General features: G+C 36.2%; 1 protein-coding gene across 2 annotated transcripts; it reads right to left on the bottom strand.

The window, feature by feature from the left end:
• Positions 1–1,705: 1,705 nt before the first annotated feature.
• LOC138307339 (5-hydroxymethyl-dUMP N-hydrolase-like) lies at positions 1,706–16,864 on the bottom strand. Of its 2 annotated transcripts, none has more exons than XM_069248028.1 (5): positions 16,723–16,864; positions 15,526–15,666; positions 12,352–12,420; positions 3,151–3,261; positions 1,706–2,743 (listed from the first exon to the last, which is right to left on the bottom strand). In XM_069248028.1, the coding sequence occupies exons 2-5, from the start codon at positions 15,656–15,658 to the stop codon at positions 2,637–2,639; spliced, it is 420 nt and encodes a 139-aa protein (XP_069104129.1). In that variant the 5' UTR covers positions 15,659–15,666; positions 16,723–16,864; the 3' UTR covers positions 1,706–2,636. The 2 variants fall into 2 exon arrangements, with proteins under 2 accessions (XP_069104129.1, XP_069104130.1); XM_069248029.1 differs by having other exon boundaries at positions 12,352–12,417.
• Positions 16,865–22,519: the final 5,655 nt, after the last annotated feature.

Here is a 22,519-nt window from a genome sequence, read left to right as displayed (position 1 = left end):
CCACTATTCAACTACCAGCTACATATGAAATTTGAAAAGAATCCTTTAAGCAATATCTGAAAAAATAGTGATAATCAATTAATATTTTATTAAATAACAGTAACAAACTTAAACTATCAAACTCCAAGATTTGTGGCCTGTCAGCTATCTTGTTGACCAACTGTTCCTAAAATACAAATTGCACCACTAGGGCTCTAAATACGAAATTTGAAACTTCGTTTCAGGTGACCTAAAAATCAAATAAAAACTTAACAGATATATCAACAGCATACATTTTTAATTTTCATCGTGAACATTCATTGGTAGTGTCCATTAAAAGCGCTCATAGTTTAACCATCAACATCTACAAAATACATACATACAAAATGAATACATACAAAATATATACATTCAAATTGCACACATACAAAATGAATACATACAAACTGCATACATACAAAATGAATACATACAAATTGCATACATACAAAATATATGCATACAAAAAGTATACATATGATAACAATCACAAACATTATCAAAATGATGAATGAAAACAAACATTTTAATCATTAAGTGAGGATTTGTGTACATTTTTGTTATCATTAGCTGAATCAGAAGTATATCAACTGATAATCTGGTTAAATTAATGTACACATAACATGATCCCAGTACTTTTATTTTACAATTAAAACTATTTAAGAAAATAAGACTCTTTCTACCGGAGGGTCACAAAATGTTGTAAAACCCCAGACTTGCCGAGGGTTTTACACCATTTTATGATCCCGAGGGTAAAATAGCATTACCTTCATTTCCTTGTATGAAAGAGTATTTTTCTCTCATATCTCGACATTTTATTGCAATTCTACTACTATGATTTTCAACAAATCCTAGTGTTTGATCATATGTTAATCCAGACTAGTTTCTGAAAGATATTGTGAAAATTGTACAGTACGGAGAAATACATGAGGCTGTATTACATGGGTAGTCATGTAATACAGACTCAGGCGACATGAGCAAATTGACCGAGACCAGCCAGTATTACATGTAAAGGTATGAAAGAAATGTTTTTTTACTAAATCAAAATACAAAACAAAATCAAGAAATGCCATATTAAGACAATTTGAATAACTTTCAATATGATAATGTATACAGTACATTTTTTCTCTGTTTACTAGTGAAGTCAAAAAAATTTCTAATAACTGGCAATTATCAGAACGATCTTTGTCTGACAAAGGAAAGAGGGATCTTTTCTCTGCTTTTCAAGCTTTTACTACATATTACTACACATGAAATTTCAGAAAGATCATTTGACTGCTTTCTGAGATATATAACGGTAACAAACTTCAATTATCAAAATCCTTGATGGCTACCTGTCAGCCATCTTGTGCACTGATCGGTTCTAAAATGCAATATGCACAACTAGACCCCTAGAAGAACCTCCACATACAATTTGAGACAGATCCCTTCAGTACATTCTTAGACATTGCGGAAAAAAACTTCAATTGTCAAAATCCAAGATGGCGTTCTGTCGGCCATCTTGTTCACTGATCGGTACCAAAATGCAATATGCATAACCAGGGACCTAGGGGAACCTGCACATGAAATTTGAGACAGATCCCTTCAGTACTTTCTAAGAAATAGTGGTAACAAGCTTCAATTATCAAAATCCAAGATGGCGTCCTGTCGGCCATTGTGTTCACCGATGGGTCTGATAATGCGATGGGTCTGATAATGCAATATGCACAACTAGACCCCTAGGGGAACCTGCACATGCAATTTGATACAGATCCCTTGGGTACTTTCTGAGAAATAGTGGTAACAAGCTTTAACTATCAAAATCCAAGATGGCGGCCTGTCGGCCATCTTGTTAATCAATCGGTCCCAAAATGCAATATGCACAATTGGACCCCTAGGGGAATCTGCACATGCAATTTGAGACAGATCCCTTCAGTACTTTCTGAGAAATAGCTGTAACAAAGTTCAATTGTCAAAATCCAAGATGGCGGCCTGTCGGCCATCTTGTTCATCGATCGGTCCCAAAATGCAATATGCACAACAAGGCCCCTAGGGAAACCTGCACATGCAATTTGAGACAGATCCCTTCAGTGCTTTCTGAGAAATAGCGGTAACAAACTTCAATTGTCAAAATCCAAGATGGCTGCCTGTCGGCCATCTTGTTAACCGATTGGTCCCAAAATGCAATATGCACAACTAGGCCCCTAGGGGAACTTACATGTGAAATTTGAGAAAGATCCCTTCAGTACATTCTGAGAAATAGCGGTAACAAACTTTAACTATCAAAATCCAAGATGGCTGCCTGGCGGCCATTTTGTTGACCGATTGGTCCCAAAATACAATATGCACAACTAGGGCCCTAGGGGAACCTACATATGAAATTTGAGAAACATCCCTTCAGTACTTTCTGAAAAATAGCGGTAACAAGAATTGTTAACGGACGAAAGGACAGAAGGACGGAAGGACGGAAGGACGGACGTCGGACCACCATGGACAAAAAGCAATTTGAATAGCCCACCATCTGTTGATGGTGGGCTAAAAATCAAGGCGTGAATCATCTGATCAGATCCTGGATACAAATCTCTAGTTTATTCTTACTCCATCTTGCAGCAGGATATTAACAATCCTTTAAGGTCCCATTAGTTGAGAAAGTTACTTAATATAGATGCCACTTCCTCCTCTTTGTAGTTTTTTACAACAAACATCGGTGAGCCAGTATCTGCACCAGCTATCATTGCTGACAAACCTGAAATGAAATATAACACAGATGATGATATTACACATGTAATTACGACTGTAATTTTGTCTGCACATCACAGAGTTATCTCCCTTGTGGGTAGGTATCGATTGTGACGCCATTGTTTTGTGTGCTTACACGTAGTTCGCATTGTTTTCTCTGAAAAGTATGACGCTACACTAGAAAACACATGACGTCACAATCAATACCCACAAGGGCAGATAACTCTGAACAATGCAAATACAGAATAAACCAAACTATGACGTGTCATGCATAAACAATATTTATAATGGATGGCCTCAAATTCAGCCATTTGTTTCGTGATTTATGATTAAAATATTCCCAAATTCATGTAATTTTCTTTATATTGGGTTTTTAAATTTTTGTTGAATAGGTATCTACATTTCTGTACTTACTTTTTCCTGAGTCTGGTCGGAACAAACACAGAATCCTTTTGTTGAGGGTGATTGCTCTTCCGATCTCATAACCGACCCCGAGAGATGGTTGTGTTACCTCTGCTACCAACACTGGAAAAATATTTAATGTTAAAAACATATCATCAGCTTTCATATTTGTTACATACACACTACTGTTACAGTAAATCAAATTTCATCTTTGGATAAAAAGACAATCTGATTAAAACACAGATCCATATAACCACACCTTTCAATAAAGGATCTGACAACATTCCTTAAAGCCCCACTATCCTTATCTACAAAAAAAATGTATCTTATATTTTTGATGATTTAGAAGAATGGTTAAAAACAAATCCTGTTAAAAATCATGCAGAGATAGGACTAAACCGAAGTCAAGATGAGTGATAATGATTCGGAAACTTTTGATAACAAGAGGCAAATAAATATTGAACATCGCTAGGTGGGTCCCACTTAGTCAAACAAGCCGAAGTAAGCCGACATTGTAACGTCGTTGCCGAGAACGTCATGTGACTACTGTAAACTACGCAACGTCTGTCCGAACTATTCCGAGAACGGGTCATGAGCTTTCCGACTTCCGTTCGGCAATAATCGTAACTTCAATGGCGACAGGTTTAAAATGAAGGCATGTTTACAAGTATCGACTTTCAACAACTGCTGTACCAAGGTTATTAAGAATTCATTTTAAATATTCTTTGATATAACTTAATTTCAACTACATCTACAAATACTAACGATATTGGGTTAGAATCTAACTTGACTTTTTGTTGATAGTTTACGTAAAGTGTGACTTTAAGGTGTCCATTGCTCGGATGACCTTTATACCACCTGTACTTCAGATTACATGCAGTTCTACCCCTTGCTACACTAAATAAAAACACCATTTCATCCCAGTATACATTTACACTTATATTATATTATTATTATATTAGCTTTGTTGTGTTATGACTATGTACACAGAAATAATTCTGACAGGTTTTTCAAACTATTTCGTCCCAAGACAAGATTCTGGCAGCAGCAATTTGATTGGCCAGTTTCAAAGGTCACCAGAACGTGACCCCTAACGGGATGTTGTCAGATTCTCTTATCAAAAGTAGTAATAATGAGAATCTGTATTTTAATCAGATTGGATAAAAGAGAGCATACAGTTAAAATATGAAAATGAAGAGTTGCCGCTTCTATTTCAAATCCAATTTTTAACCCATGTACACTTGTTGTATAGCTATATTTAGTAAGAGTCTGTCAAATCTGTACACAAAATAATCACCAAGAAGCAAGGGATTGGTTGAGCTTTCTGTATAAATGCAGAATTTCTTGAGTGCTGTAACCATACAGAAGCTTTGCTAAATTTGGGACAAACAAAAAATAAAAACACCTCTGAGATCAATCATTTGATTCACATCCTGATTTCAGGAATACATTTCAATATGGGCCAATATTTTAGACAAAAGAGGTGAGCTGACTACTTATATCAATCTTCCCCAACCATTGATAATTCTGAAAAAAATGGAAATCAAACAGCCACAATATCTTCATGTGATTTCAAATAAAATCCACATCAATGCCATGTGAAGGTTTGTTCAGGGCCCAATGGGCCTGTAGCATTCACCTGGCATATAAGACAAAGCAATGTTATGAGTACAAACACTTGTTTCCCTTTCTGACCAAATTTTGTTTAACTCCATTCAGAATGACTGGTACCAATTGATCTCTTTTCCTTGTATTGGGCCGCCCATCCTGTGTCACACACTAACATTATACAACCTCTTCTTTTTCCTCCAAGAGTAATTCTGGCCAACTTTTGTAGCATTTTTCTGTGAAGAACTTTATAACTAGAAGTGATTATAAGGATATGCCTGTAGTTTTTTCCTGTTGGGCCAGCCCCTCTTGCCAAAGGAAGTCAGAACCAAGACTAGCAGCAATTTTAAAAAAAATTGTTGACTGATGGACAGACAGACATATGTCGATAAAAACAAGAGATCCCAGAGGGATCTTGGTGCCCACCAAAGAATGATCTATGTCTGACAAACGAAAAAGGCATCTTTTTCTGCTTTTCAAACTTTTGCTACATATTACTATGAAATTTGAGAAAGATAAAGAGATATATAATAGTAACAAACTTCAATAATAAAAATCCAAGATGGCTACCTGTCAGCCATCTTTTTGACCTATAGGCCTATATATCAGTCCGAAAGTGCAATATGCACAACTAAGGTCCTAGGGGAACTTACACATAAAATTTGAGACAGATCACTTCAGTACTTTCTGAGAAATAGTGGTAACAAAGTTTAACATTAATGATCAAATTCCAAGATGGTGGCCAATCGGCCATCTTGTTGATCAATCTGTGTCAATATGCAATATGCCACAACTAGACCAGTAGGGGAACCTTCACATGCAATTGCAGACAGATCCCTTCAGTACTTTTTGAGAAAAAGTGGTAACAAGCTTCAACTATCAAAATACAAGATGGCGGCATGTCGGCCATCTTATTCACTGATCGGTCCCATAATGCAATATACACAACTACACCCCTAGGGAAACCTGCACATGCAATTTGAGACGGATCCCTTCTGTACTTTCTGAGAAATAGCGGTAACAAAATTCAATTGTCAAAATCCAAAATGGCGTCCTGTCGACCATCTTGTTCACCGATCAGTAACAAAATGCAATATGCATAACAAGGGACCTAGGGGACCATGCACATGAAATTTGAGACAGCTCCTTTCAGTACTTTCTGAGAAATAGCAGTAACAAACTTTGACTATCAAAATCCAAGATAGTGGCCTGTCGGCCATCTTGAAGACTGATTGGTCCCAAAATGCAATATGCTTTCCATAACTACACCCCTAGGGAAACCTACATGTGAAATTTGAGAGAGATCCCTTCTGTACTTTCAGAGAAATAGCGGTAACAATTTTTAACTATCAAAACCCAAGATGGCTGCCTGGCGGTCATTTTGCCGACCGATTGGTCCCAAAATGCAATATGCACAACTAGGGCCCTAGGGAACGTATATATGAAAGGAGTAGATATGATAGGACCAGTATTTGGCCTTAATTTTTTAAGCCGAAAAAAAAAAAATTAACTCTGATCCCCATCAATTTCATATCAATAAATACTCTCATACTTGCCATTCATCAAAACATAATTTTTTATAACCATGTACACCATGTGTCCCACCTATGACGTCATCAAATTGATGATTTCCCTCTTCTCGCCAAATTTTGCTAGAAATTTATCATCTTGAGGTTAGAAACGGCTTGAAATGGATTTGGCCGCCACCTTGGAGCAACTTTACAAACTTTACTTTTTTGTGAAAAATGGCAGGAAAATGCATGTTGATGACGTCATAGTGAACATAATTGGCACATGCGAGATATTTTCGAGATGTAATGTGTTAGCAAAATGTATTCAGCTGTTATATGGCAAAATATGTTGTTCTTTACTGGAGAATTAATTTTGAGGCCATATTCGAGTCTTAACGTACCTTCTCCTTTGAGAGAGATTCCTTCAGTACTTTCTGAGAAATAGCAGTAACAAGAATTGTTAACGGACGGAAAGACGGACCACGGACCACTGACAAACAGCATTTTTGGTTAGCCCACCATCTGATGTGGGCTAAAAATAAAATGAATTTGAACTGAAATTGACAAGAATATTTCTTCAGGTTCATTTTCAGGTCAAGGTCTTTTCAGGTCAAATTTACTTAAAGCCATGCCATATCTCTGTCGTGTGTATTATTACTTAACCTAACAGTCTTAACGTACCTTCTCCTTTGAGAAAGATTCCTTCAGTACTTTCTGAGAAATAGCAGTAACAAGAATTGTTAACGGACCTGAAAGTCATGCCATATCAGTCGTGCAAATACAGCATTTTGGTTAGCCCACCATCTGTCGTGTGTATTACTTACAGTCACAGTCCTGAGCCATGCCATATCTCTGTCGTGTGTATTACTTACAGTCAGGTTATAGTCCTTAAGCCATGCCATATCTCTGTCGTGTGTATTACTTACAGTCAACAGTCCTGAAGCCATGCCATATCTCTGTCGTGTGTATTACTTACAGTCACAGTCCTGAAGCCATGCCATATCTCTGTCGTGTGTATTACTTACAGTCACAGTCCTGAAGCCATGCCATATCTCTGTCGTGTGTATTACTTACAGTCACAGTCCTGAAGCCATTGCCATATCTCTGTCGTGTGTATTACTTACAGTCACAGTCCTGAAGCCATGCCATATCTCTGTCGTGTGTATTACTTACAGTCACAGTCCTGAAGCCATGCCATATCTCTGTCGTGTGTATTACTTACAGTCACAGTCCTGAAGCCATGCCATATCTCTGTCGTGTGTATTACTTACAGTCACAGTCCTGAAGCCATGCCATATCTCTGTAGTGTGTATTACTTACAGTCACAGTCCTGAAGCCATGCCATATCTCTGTCGTGTGTATTACTTACAGTCACAGTCCTGAAGCCATGCCATATCTCTGTCGTGTGTATTACTTACAGTCACAGTCCTGAAGCCATGCCATATCTCTGTCAGTGTGTATTACTTACAGTCACAGTCCTAAAGCCATGCCATATCTCTGTCGTGTGTATTACTTACAGTCACAGTCCTGAAAGCCATGCCATATCTCTGTCGTGTGTATTACTTACAGTCACAGTCCTGAAGCCATGCCATATCTCTGTCGTGTGTATTAGTACAGTCATAGTCCTGAAGCCATTGCCATATCTCTGTCGTGTGTATTACTTACAGTCACAGTCCTGAAGCCATGCCATATCTCTGTCGTGTATTACTTACAGTCACAGTCCTGTAGCCATGCCATATCTCTGTCGTGTGTATTACTTACAGTCACAGTCCTGAAGCCATGCCATATCTCTGTCGTGTGTATTACTTACAGTCACAGTCCTGAAGCCATGCCATATCTCTGTTGTGTGTATTACTTACAGTCACAGTCCTAAAGCCATGCCATATCTCTGTCGTGTGTATTACTTACAGTCACAGTCCTGAAGCCATGCCATATCTCTGTCGTGTGTATTACTTACAGTCACAGTCCTGAAGCCATGCCATATCTCTGTCGTGTGTGTATTACTTACAGTCACAGTCCTGAAGCCATGCCATATCTCTGTCATGTGTATTTACTTACAGTCACAGTCCTGAAGCCATGCCATATCTCTGTCGTGTGTATTACTTACAGTCACAGTCCTGAAGCCATGCCATATCTCTGTTGTGTATTACTTACAGTCACAGTCCTGAAGCTATGCCATATCTCTGTCATGTGTATTACTTACAGTCACAGTCCTGAAGCCATGCCATATCTCTGTCGTGTGTATTACTTACAGTCACAGTCCTGAAGCCATGCCATATCTCTGTCGTGTGTATTACTTACAGTCACAGTCCTGAAAGCCATGCCATATCTCTGTCGTGTGTATTACTTACAGTCACAGTCCTGAAGCCATGCCATATCTCTGTCGTATGTATTACTTACAGTCACAGTCCTAAAGCCATGCCATATCTCTGTGTGTATTTACTTACAGTCACAGTTCCTTGAAGCCATGCCATATCTCTGTCGTGTGTATTACTTACAGTCACAGTCCTGAAGCCATGCCATATCTCTGTCGTGTGTATTACTTACAGTCACAGTCCTGAAGCCATGCCATATCTCTGTCGTGTGTATTACTTACAGTCACAGTCCTGAAGCCATGCCATATCTCTGTCGTGTGTATTACTTACAGTCACAGTCCTGAAGCCATGCCATATCTCTGTCGTGTGTATTACTTACAGTCACAGTCCTGTAGCCATGCCATATCTCTGTCGTGTGTATTACTTACAGTCACAGTCCTGAAGCCATGCCATATCTCTGTCGTGTGTATTACTTACAGTCACAGTCCTGAAGCCATGCCATATCTCTGTCATGTATTACTTACAGTCACAGTCCTGAAGCCATGCCATATCTCTGTCCTGTGTATTACTTACAGTCACAGTCCTGAAGCCATGCCATATCTCTGTCGTGTGTATTACTTACAGTCACAGTCCTGAAGCCATGCCATATCTCTGTCGTGTGTATTACTTACAGTCACAGTCCTGAAGCCATGCCATATCTCTGTCGTGTGTATTACTTACAGTCACAGTCCTGAAGCCATGCCATATCTCTGTCGTGTGTATTACTTACAGTCACAGTCCTGAAGCCATGCCATATCTCTGTCGTGTGTATTACTTACAGTCACAGTCCTGAAGCCATGCCATATCTCTGTCATGTATTACTTACAGTCACAGTCCTGAAGCCATGCCATATCTCTGTCGTGTGTATTACTTACAGTCACAGTCCTGAAGCCATGCCATATCTCTGTCGTGTGTATTACTTACAGTCACAGTCCTGAAGCAACATGCCATATCTCTGTCGTGTCGTGTATTACTTACAGTCACAGTCCTGAAGCCATGCCATATCTCTGTCGTGTGTATTACTTACAGTCACAGTCCTAAAGCCATGCCATATCTCTGTAGTGTGTATTACTTACAGTCATAGTCCTGAAGCCATGCCATATCTCTGTCGTGTGTATTACTTACAGTCACAGTCCTGAAGCCATGCCATATCTCTGTCGTGTGTATTACTTACAGTCACAGTCCTGAAGCCATGCCATATCTCTGTCGTGTGTATTACTTACAGTCACAGTCCTGAAGGCCATGCCATATCTCTGTTTTTAGGTATTTGGTGTATTATTACAGACTACAGTATAAAGCCATGCCGTCGTGTGTATTACTTTACAGTCACAGTCCTGAAGCCATGTCCATTATCTCAGTTGATGTGTATTACTTACAGTCACAGTCCTGAAGCCATGCCATATCTCTGTCGTGTGTATTACTTACAGTCACAGTCCTGAAGCCATGCCATATCTCTGTCGTGTGTATTACTTACAGTCACAGTCCTGAAGCCATGCCATATCTCTGTTGTATATTACTTACAGTCACAGTCCTGAAGCCATGCCATATCTCTGTCGTGTGTATTACTTACAGTCACAGTCCTAAAGCCATGCCATATCTCTGTCGTGTATATTACTTACAGTCACAGTCCTGAAGCCATGCCATATCTCTGTCGTGTGTATTACTTACAGTCACAGTCCTGAAGCCATGCCATATCTCTGTCGTGTGTATTACTTACAGTCACAGTCCTGAAGCCATGCCATATCTCTGTCGTGTGTATTACTTACAGTCACAGTCCTGAAGCCATGCCATATCTCTGTCATGTGTATTACTTACAGTCACAGTCCTGAAGCCATGCCATATCTCTGTCGTGTGTATTACTTACAGTCACAGTCCTGAAGCCATGCCATATCTCTGTCGTGTGTATTACTTACAGTCACAGTCCTGAAGCCATGCCATATCTCTGTCGTGTGTATTACTTACAGTCACAGTCCTGAAGCCATGCCATATCTCTGTCATGTATTACTTACAGTCATAGTCCTGAAGCCATGCCATATCTCTGTCGTGTGTATTACTTACAGTCACAGTCCTGAAGCCATGCCATATCTCTGTCATGTGTATTACTTACAGTCACAGTCCTGAAGCCATGCCATATCTCTGTCATGTGTATTACTTACAGTCACAGTCCTGAAGCCATGCCATATCTCTGTTGTATATTACTTACAGTCACAGTCCTGAAGCCATGCCATATCTCTGTTCTGTTATTACTTACCTGTCACAGTCCTGTAAGCCATGCCATATCTCTGTCGTGTGTATTACTTACAGTCACAGTCCTGAAGCCATGCCATATCTCTGTCGTGTGTATTACTTACAGTCACAGTCCTGAAGCTATGCCATATCTCTGTCATGTATTACTTACAGTCACAGTCCTGAAGCCATGCCATATCTCTGTCGTGTGTATTACTTACAGTCACAGTCCTGAAGCCATGCCATATCTCTGTCGTGTGTATTACTTACAGTCACAGTCCTGAAGCCATGCCATATCTCTGTTGTGTATTACTTACAGTCACAGTCCTGAAGCCATGCCATATCTCTGTCGTGTGTATTACTTACAGTCACAGTCCTGAAGCCATGCCATATCTCTGTCGTGTGTATTACTTACAGTCACAGTCCTGAAGCCATGCCATATCTCTGTCGTGTGTATTACTTACAGTCACAGTCCTGAAGCCATGCCATATCTCTGTTGTGTGTATTACTTACAGTCACAGTCCTGAAGCCATGCCATATCTCTGTTGTGTGTATTACTTACAGTCACAGTCCTGAAGCCATGCCATATCTCTGTCGTGTGTATTACTTACAGTCACAGTCCTGAAGCCATGCCATATCTCTCTGTTGTGTATTACTTACAGTCACAGTCCTGAAGCCATGCCATATCTCTGTCGTGTGTATTACTTACAGTCACAGTCCTGAAGCCATGCCATATCTCTGTCGTGTGTATTACTTACAGTCACAGTCCTGAAGCCATGCCATATCTCTGTCGTGTGTATTACTTACAGTCACAGTCCTGAAGCCATGCCATATCTCTGTCGTGTGTATTACTTACAGTCACAGTCCTGAAGCCATGCCATATCTCTGTCGTGTGTATTACTTACAGTCACAGTCCTGAAGCCATGCCATATCTCTGTCGTGTGTATTACTTACAGTCACAGTCCTGAAGCCATGCCATATCTCTGTCGTGTGTATTACTTACAGTCACAGTCCTGAAGCCATGCCATATCTCTGTCGTGTGTATTACTTACAGTCACAGTCCTGCTTTACTACGAAGCCATGCCATATCTCTGTCGTGTGTATTACTTACAGTCATAGTCCTGAAGCCATGCCATATCTCTGTCATGTGTATTACTTACAGTCACAGTCCTGAAGCCATGCCATATCTCTGTCGTGTGTATTACTTACAGTCACAGTCCTGAAGCCATGCCATATCTCTGTCATGTGTATTACTTACAGTCACAGTCTGTCGTGAAGCCATGCCATGATCCTGCCATATCTCTGTCCTGTGTATTACTTACAGTCACAGTCCTGAAGCCATGCCATATCTCTGTTGTGTATTACTTACAGTCACAGTCCTGAAGCCATGCCATATCTCTGTCGTGTGTATTACTTACAGTCACAGTCCTGAAGCCATGCCATATCTCTGTCCTGTGTATTACTTACAGTCACAGTCCTGAAGCCATGCCATATCTCTGTTGTATATTACTTACCGTCACAGTCCTGAAGCCATGCCATATCTCTGTCGTGTATTTCCTTCTCTGACAAGTTTTTTTCACCTGCTGTAAAATGAAATATAGATTCATTCCCTTCACTCCCCATGACATGCATTTTAACTAGTCAAACATTTCTAAAAAGTGACAAAGGAAAAATAATCTGTATAGCTGAGTACTCTTTTTACACAAGCCAAACTGGGTATGGAACTCACAAAAAGTGGCCTTCTGATGAGTACACCTTTTTTGACTGAAAACATGCTTTAGCAGTAAGTGTTTAATGTTAATCAAGTACCTGAAGCAATTAAAGTCAAAATGACCTCACCTGTTTTTTCTGGCAGAATTAAGTCAATCATTAATATGTTATATGACACAAAATACTGTATATTTGAAAAAGCAACAAAAAATCAGAAGAGTTGCCAACTGATTTACAGGATGACAAGCTAGTCCACCAGTTCTATATAAGGTTATAATATATATATTACATTGTATTGGTATAATAAGGTTATAATATATATATTACATTGTATTGGTATAATAAGGTTATAATATATATATTACATTGTATTGGTATATAAGGTTATAATATATATATTACATTGTATTGGTATAATAAGGTTATAATATATATATTACATTGTATTGGTATAATAAGGTTATAATATATATATTACATTGTATTGGTATAATAAGGTTATAATATATATATATTACATTGTATTGGGTATAATAAGGTTATAATATATATATTACATTGTATTGGTATAATAAGGTTATAATATATATATTACATTGTATTGGTATAATAAGGTTATATATATTACATTGTATTGGTATATCAAGGTTATAATATATATATTACATTGTATTGGTATAATAAGGTTATAATATATATATTACATTGTGATGGTATAATAAGGTTATAATATATATATTACATTGTATTGGTATAATAAGGTTATAATATATATATTACATTGTATTGGTATAATAAGGTTATAATATATATATTACATTGTATTGGTATATCAAGGTTATAATATATATATTACATTGTATTGGTATAATAAGGTTATAATAAATATATTTACATTGTATTGGTATATCAAGGTTATAATATATATATTACATTGTATTGGTATAATAAGGTTATAATATATATATTACATTGTATTGGTATAATAAGGTTATAATATATATATTACATTGTATTGGTATATTAAGGTGATTGAAAATACATCGCCTGTTCAAATACGTATTTTAAACTAGTATAACAATACACTTGATATTAATATTGTGCTATTTATAACAATTATAAAATTCAATTCTAAAATTTTCCCTTAAAATGAAATATTTGTGTGTACATTCTTGCACGAATGTAGGTGTGTGTAAGGGGTGAGTGTGTGGGTGGGAGTGTTGTGTGGGTGTGAGGATGTGTGGGTGTGTGTATGTGTGTTTTTGTGTGTGCTCGCGTGTGATATGTGATTGTGAATACATATATATGTGTACCTGTATATTGTTTTATGTGACTGTGTACATTGTGTTGTAATGTAATTATGCAAAAAGAAAAAAAAATAAAAAAAATTAAAAAAAAAAAATATTAAGGTTATAATATATATATTACATTGTATTGGTATAATTAACTTACATTATATATAATAATAATAAAAATACTGTAAGAGGTTTCTTCATAATTCCAATTGTTCTGAAATCAGAACGATTTTTTAAGTGTTCCAGCAAAATTAATGTAGTGTAAATTACTTACTTTTGGAGAAAATCGACTTTTTGTGTCCCTATTTCCCTGATGCAAATATTTACTGTTGCCATACTTGGAAGGTCTTTATCACTACGGTGTTTATTCCCGTTGAAAACAAGCGCTCTGACGCCCTTCCCGGGTTAAGTTCATTTTACGAATTTGAAGTCAACAAAGGAAGCGGAACAATATCAAGAAGCAATGCATTTTCAACACTAATATCGACATTAGTCGGGCACAGAACTCGATACCGGCCAATAAGAATTTCCTGTAATAGTTGCAATAGGAAAATATTACAATGTCAGTAAATAATTGTTTAATTTCTTTCGTTTGATTCAATTTCTAAATTTGATGACTTGATCCCGAACATTCCACTGACGTCACTTTTAGTAGGAGTGAATGAAACGGCAGTCAGACCCGCCAAACATTGACGTCACAATCACCGGAATGACGTCGCTTACATATTTCCACGGTAGTAAAAAGGTAAGTACACTCATTCGGTTTAGTGAATGCATTCTTTTCTTGATCATCAAAGAAGCGTTTTCGCTTTAAGCGAAATCGTGTAAATAACAGGCAATTTGCTTTCGTTTTGAATACCATCTTCTGTATGTATAACGACAAAGTTGCAGGAAAAACAGATACACGGTCACTTGTGGTGTCGACAGGGAAAACCGAAATGACTCAGCAAAACCTCATCATCTCATCTCATCGCCACAAACCATAGCAGCATCAATATTAATTATAGCAATATAAAAAATATCCAAAATTGGAAATATTGCAAGTACATTCATTATTTACATAAACCAGTAATTAGAATAATCGTTTATTTCATCTAGACTTAATAATTTGCAAATCCCTTACACCGCCTGCAAGGAGGTGTCCTTGGCCTATCGCTACCCACGATACTCTCGATCGTGGTCTTATACGTATTATGTAACTTTTCATCGGATATTAAATCTAGATATATCTGTTTTCGACAGTTAAATTTCTATGAACATGTGTAAAACAAGCACTCTCAACTGCTATTCCGAGACCGTAAAATGCAATCTTGGTCACCTCAGCCAAAACACAGGTGCATGCAAATTATGACTGAAACGATTAAATTGATGCGTATGTGATATGCACATGTATATCATGACGTTTCAAGTGGCTGCCCGTATTATTTTTTGCGAAAAATGAATTATACATATATGTTATAAAATTCGGTTAGCTTTTTTATTATCTTTATTGTTATATACACTGTATGTGATTTTTAAACGAAAACACAGATTTTACCTAAGAAGCCAATGATATATATAATGTAAGTATCGGTTAGCTTGTAAGGTTATAATATATATATTACATTGTATTGGTATAATAAGGTTATAATATATATATTACATTGTATTGGTATATTTATTACAACCGAAGGTGAAACTCACAGTCCTCCAGAGTTTTCGCTCCGACATGTTCTGTGAGAACTGTTCCATAAGACTGCAGTTTGTCTATAATCCTCAGGTAGAGCTCAGCATCTTGACGACCACCTCGGATACTACCAGCAAAATAGATCTTCATCTTGATGTCTAAGGGGAGATAAATCAGTATCTTATAGCAAATTCAGGATTATGAGCTGTAAAATAGCCTGTAATTATCTATTTTGCTATAGGGTATTCTAAAATTAATGGGCGACAATCAACTCACAATATTTTACATTTGTTTACACTCAAGAAGAAACCCTTACAACCAGTCATCCTCAATACTCCAGGGGTTACTATCACTGAGCTTATATTCAGTGCACCCCTGAACTATTTCATATTAAAACTGGAGGCAGTGCAGGAGAAAAAAACCCTTACCAATCACAGGCCTGCAGTCGTACTATATAAGAATAAAGTTACTTGGTATTTCCTAGGACATGATATAATGAAGAGGATGATTTTAATATCTATCAAATATGTGCGAAAATTTTCATGCCCTGAAAGGTTACAATCACCAAGAATTCCTCTGTTAAAAACTAGTTTGTTCGCAATAATATCGTTGGAGATCGTAAGCCAATAGCTCTCCTCTCTAAAATTGAAAAATAAATCTGTTCCAATGTCCTTATACAATACCAAGGGGGTGACTATATGTTTGCCTGTTATAACTATAGGGAAGGGCAACAACTGGTATGATCACACAGAGAACACAGATAGGTGTATCATTACTATGATTGGATGTCCAGCGTCAAGTACTTTAGTCCTTTGATTTTTAACCTTGGTTTTATGAAATCCGGATTTTTAATCTAAATTTAGAATCGTCCTAAGCTAATTAATGATCCGTAGGTAGAAAGTACTGTCTATTGTTATCATTAATATATCAACAACATTCTAAGTTAGTTTCGTTGACAACGTTACGTATTTATTATTTCTCATCACCGAAATAGATCCAGCACCCATAGACCTGTAGACTCCGTACGTATAGGCCTGTAAATTTCCCGCCATAATGCTAATGGAACACAGCTTTTTTGTAAATATTTAGTTCTAATATGCCATTTGATGCTTGTGCATGCGTGTTAATGACTTTATACATGTATCCATGGTCTCTGATAAATGGTATAAGTATGTGTTACATCATTTCTCCATACAAACAGTCATTTAACTTACCTGATTTCACCTCTTGTTCTACTTTCACTTCGCCAACCCACGTGTTATTTTCATCCGGAAGTCCTCGGGAATCTACATACGTTTCAATGAATAATGATGTTTCAATGTCAGTTGATACAATAAATGTACTATGCGTAAGGTTACACTTCCATAGAAAAATATCCGAAGAAAATAAACATCTTGCTATAAATAAATTAAATAAACAAAAAAGAAACAGAAAATAAAATAAATAAATTAAATAAACAAAAACACATGCATATATCTATGTTATAGCATGAATAAAACACAGTATATATATATATAATAAAGTACAAAATCAAACTACATAATCAAACTACAGTTATGGTTGAGTTTTCACTTTAATATGCTTTGTACATTCAATGAAAAATGAAGCGCTTAATTGATTCAGACTATAATGAAAAGTTTCTATTTTTGTTATGATTTCATAAGAAGTAATGTAAGTGGTATTGATGCATACAACAGTCCATTTTAAATTAGATATGTGTCACATAATTCAAAATACTTTTTTTGTCAAAAACATTATTTTTTTCCAGAGTGACATACTAAAAGGTTGCGATGGTAACCGAACTTACCAATTGTTTTTTTTTAATGTTATGACTTGACATAGCTAGGCCTATTGATCTATAGTAACTGTTCAATAAATAAAGCCTAAAATATGTGCTTTATCGTCATATTTGTTTTCCAAGATCTGTAGATTGTCTCAAATACTGTTGTATTTTACATATATGTCCCCGTTTGATAAAAAAAACCAACAACAAATAAACAAACAAAAACAAATAACTCTAATCACGCACGCGCCATATAAAGAAGATACATAGGAGGCCGTCCTCACGTGATCCTGGTTGTTACTAGGCTGTTAAACATCACATACCTACCAAACCGTTGTGTGGACGAACCTAGATTGACGATTGGTTTCAAACAGATCATCCACTTTTGTTATATCCAAGAGCTCGAGTTTTGGTGAGTCCGTTATCTGTTGTTTCTTTCTAGGTTGCAGAAACTAGGCTGGGTTTATTTCAAATGATACAAACAACGGAAGTTGCGTTAAAATATATCAAGCAATTTTCATATGTGAAAAAGTGACGGGCTTTTTTTTCATTTTTTGTTTCTCTCGAAATTTTATTCGAGGGAAAAATGTAAAACCCTCAACAAGTCTCAGAATTTACAGCATTTTGTGACTTTCGGGTAAAATATCCCCATCCTTCATTTTATCCACATATAAAAGAGTTTTATAGTATTAAGCATTGTTACATCCGTATAAAATAGTTTCTATATAACTGTTAACGCTATTTATAAAAATGCCAATAAATGAACTGTTCAGTTGAGCGGTCCTAGGAACTGTTAAAATCGACAGTTAAAGTGTACATGTGCCGTTGGTATATGGGTTATAACAAAACAGTTATTAACTGGGTTTTCGGCAAACAGATGAATCATTGGACCCTCACACACACTTCTGCCCTGCCCTCCGCCGTCGGCCTCGGGCAACAGTTTGTCTTCGGGTCCAGCAAATTATCTGTTGTCCTCAACACCAGTCAACAACTGTATGCTATCGGATGCAATGTCGAGGCTGTTACTGTTTTACGAGGATGATTTGTTAACTGTCTGTCGGTGTCTGATAACCCTTCAGACGCCACTGACTGCTTAGATTCACCACCAGAACGAGCGGAGAGAGATCCTCAATACACAGCTCACATAGATACACTATATATAATACATGTAAAAGTACAAATATCAGACCTGTTTCTTTGATTATTTCATTGAATACCTGTTTCGTTATGGTCTGTTTCTGTTGTCTATTAGCTGCTTTTAGTGTCTATGTCTGTGTAAATGTGACATTGCCACAGCGTTCTACACAATGAGTACAAGGACTCTCCACAACATTGGGCCTAAGGCAATGCTTTTAAGGATTTTTTGAGATAAAACACAGAAATATCTGGTTATCTAACGACTGTCACTGTCGATCCAAATAACCGCCTACATGTATACGTGAGAAAAATGAGATCAGAGTTAATGTAACAGTGGAATTTCAGAGTTAATGTAACAGTGGAATTTACTTCTTCACAGATAAAAAACAGAAATTCCTTTATGAGTTATCTTATTCAATGTAACATGTATATAGGTACAATAGACAAATAAAACGCTAGATGTAAATACACCAAAAATGCCAAAATTCCACGACTGATGACTTATGTTTTCTAATATTTTGCAGCTTTAAAGAAAACACGGTTTCTCTTTTAAAGCTGACGTAACCAATTGGGATAAGGTTTTTGCCCAACTACAATATTTGTTATTTCAAGAATAATTTCTTAAACATTCTAAATACCTTAACTACATTAAAATGTAAAACAATAAAACTTAAAACAATAAAATGCCAATAGGTTACAATTTCACACTTAACATTATCATCACAGTGAACCTGTAAAGTTATGTGTGCGATAACTGGGCGAAATGTTTGATATGTTACTTCAGTAATCTATTGAAAACCACCAGTTTTGATGAAATAAAATGTGAAAATCATTCAAATGGACCGATTAACACGTATGATGCCTTATAGCTTTAGTTACACAACACAGAAATTATGCATCGCTGGATGTCTAATGTATGTTTAGATGGAAACATATTAACACAGTAAAATGTGTAATGAAATAGTGAACCATATATTGGCTTCATTATATGACTTATGTTCTCATTTCACTGTACTGAAGATGTTCTTATATCAATTTTTGGCAATATTACCAAAATAATTTTCGGCTCATATTTATACTTCTAAAATTAAAACCCTTGCATTTTGATTATTGTAATTCTCAAAATCTTGGCAACTTTTCGTGGTGAATAACATATTCGTGATTCATGAGTATGAAAAATACGGCACATATAACTTAGCAGATGAACTGGTATCGCTAAAATGTCGTCGCACTGGCGATTTAAGTCAACATTTTAAACAGAAATTTGACTTTATACAAAGTGAAAGAAGCACATAATTCAAATTGACGCTTCATAAAATTTCGCTTCGGGTAAAACCAGGTAGATAACCAGCAATTTACGTTTATTGTGAATGTCATCAATAGACCAGTTGGTTAGTATATTACAATACAAGCTTCATTGTGGTACGAAACGTAGGAAAGAAGAAAACAAACCAGTATTATGATATACTAACCATATACTCATCTATTTATCGTGTATACAGACTGCAAGGAATATATACAAATATGCACAAAGCATGTGACTAGTACAACAAGATTGATAAAAGGTCTATATTCATGTAACAGCTTGTTCAGGCCCCAATTTCTCGAAACAAAAGTGCAGACTTAAGTTAAAACTTAAGTTTTTCTCCTTATGTAACTTATATGAAAATTTATGACTTAAGTCAGTTTCTATACATGAGCAATTAAACTACTGTTTGTGGTTTGAATGAGTACAATAAGATTATTTGTTTTCCCCAATTTCAATACCTTCTATCAATAGCAGATAGATCTATGCAAGCAAACCCGAAAGATATCACATACAATAGGGCGGATTGATGTTAGGTTTTATTACTGAAATCCCAGGAGACTTCGGCAGAACATGGTCTTTTGGTCGATTACAGACAGGACTGGGTTACAAAGACAATGAAGAATATATTTGGTATACGTAAAAATGTTGAAACAATAACAATGTTACGTAATTTTCTAAAATATTAACGATTAGAGACCCTGTTTATAGCAATATGTGAATGTCAATAAAACGCTTCAAAAAAAGAAAATAACCTTATAGATAAGAGTATCAAAATGCTCCACCGCCGACGAATGGTAATTTTTCTCTATCAAAAACAGAAGCAGACGAATTAGTATTTTTCGTCATTTAGAATGTTACTTACTTTACACCATTACCACTATTGAAAAAAATGAGCTTTTTATTTTAATTCTGGATAGAAATATTAAAAAGAATTAATTGCGTTTGGACAAAATACCATGACAGTATGCCCTATATTGAATTAAGTATTGATTGTGCATGCAACAAAAGCTAAAAGAATAATATATATTTTATATGCATTTTTGTGTTAGTAAGACACATATGAACATGATTATATATAGGTTTTTGCCCAAATGATGGGTATCGTTTATGCTCTGTTGGCGGAGCATCATCAACATAAGTGACAGCTTGTTGATATCACATTCCTTGATATCAATATGGCATACAAATCGCTGTAAAATTAAATTGATATGTGACACCACGATCATTTTTTTTAAATTTGAAGAGGATAAGAAGTTATTATCTGCATTCATCGTATGTACATTTGTACATATTTCATGATAAATGTATCTCTAATCAAACTTTTTTTTATGTACAATGTGTTTTAAATATATTCCAATCGAAATATAGACAAAATGTGATTTTATAAGTAAGACATATTTACAAACTAACAACAGAGTAATACATTAGTCTAAATTGTGTACACAGTAATGCATTTAATATTTTCTTCGGCAATGTTTCAGTTGTATTTTGACAGCATTTTTCACACTTAAAATATTAAAACAAATTATGTGTTCTTTGATCTTGGGTCTTAGCATCAGCAGAACAACGCCTCGTCGTTTCCTGAGAAGGCCCATCTTCATTTAGGCAATAGGTAACAACTGTGAAATGAAGTGTTATTTCCTCTAGTTTCAAAACAATTTACATTTTTTTAAATTCCAGGTAAAACGGGTTTTGTATGTGCCGTCATAATACTTGACGTACAATTCTGTCTGACTATACAAAAGAATAATCTCAAACTTCAAAACAAAGTATATGTGTGAAACAAATGAAACAAAATTATATTACCTTATTCAAAAATGCCGATATTTGTTTTACAGTGTTTACAATATTACAAAGTGACTCATTTCTATGCACTAAAATATAGTAAAACTGACTAGGCAGGTTAAAAACGTCTTTGAGATTGAAACGAAATGACGTTTTTTTTTTCAAAAATCGTTTGTTAGACACTCCCTCTTATATGAGTGGACTTTATTATTAAAAGTAACGACATGTAATAACTATGTAATAACTATCAGTTTGTTAATCAATGTTTATTATAGATATGTCCAGGTACCAGAGACATCGGGTTGGTTTGGTACCTAACCCCTGTACCCATTAAAAATCCTCATCGTTTCGCTATTATTCTGTTAAATCATAACCAAAGGAGTGTTAACCCCTCCCCATCACAAATATAGATAAATAAATAAATAAATAAATCATTCAATTTGGAAGCGTTAGCATTGATAATTATTAGCGAAGTGTTATATGGTAAAATATCTTGAATTTTGATTCCGGTAGCTTGGTCAAACTCATATCAAAACGGAAGTGCTGGAATTGTGATATCCGTTTTACATTATTATCAACGAAGAGTCATAATTCGATAATTCACCTTGAAATTGAACTGAGGACCGTGTCAACAGTCGGTGTACATACAGATACTATGGTATACTAGTACACAGATGTGCTGTACAGATACATTTATGAATCACCTAATGATTATTATTTTTTTCTTGTAACATGTTTTACATTCTTAATTTTCTGTTCAGTTCACTCCACACTCCTCCTCCACGCACCAGACCAGCCTTTGTGGTGGGTAAGGTAAGATGATAGATGTAGGCAAATTATGTATGTATAATTCGTGGTAAGTACGGGACGAGGATAGATGTAGGGAGCTGATGTATGTATAATTCGTGGTAAGTACGGGACGAGGATAGATGTAGGGAGCTGATGTATGTATAATTCGTGGTAAGTACGGGACGAGGATAGATGTAGGGAGCTGATG

Source organism: Argopecten irradians, chromosome 14 (genome assembly GCF_041381155.1).
Source record: "Argopecten irradians isolate NY chromosome 14, Ai_NY, whole genome shotgun sequence".
NCBI classification, from domain to species: Eukaryota; Metazoa; Mollusca; class Bivalvia; order Pectinida; family Pectinidae; genus Argopecten; species Argopecten irradians.
Note: the sequence above shows the minus strand (reverse complement) of the source record. Positions and strands in the feature narration are given on the sequence as shown.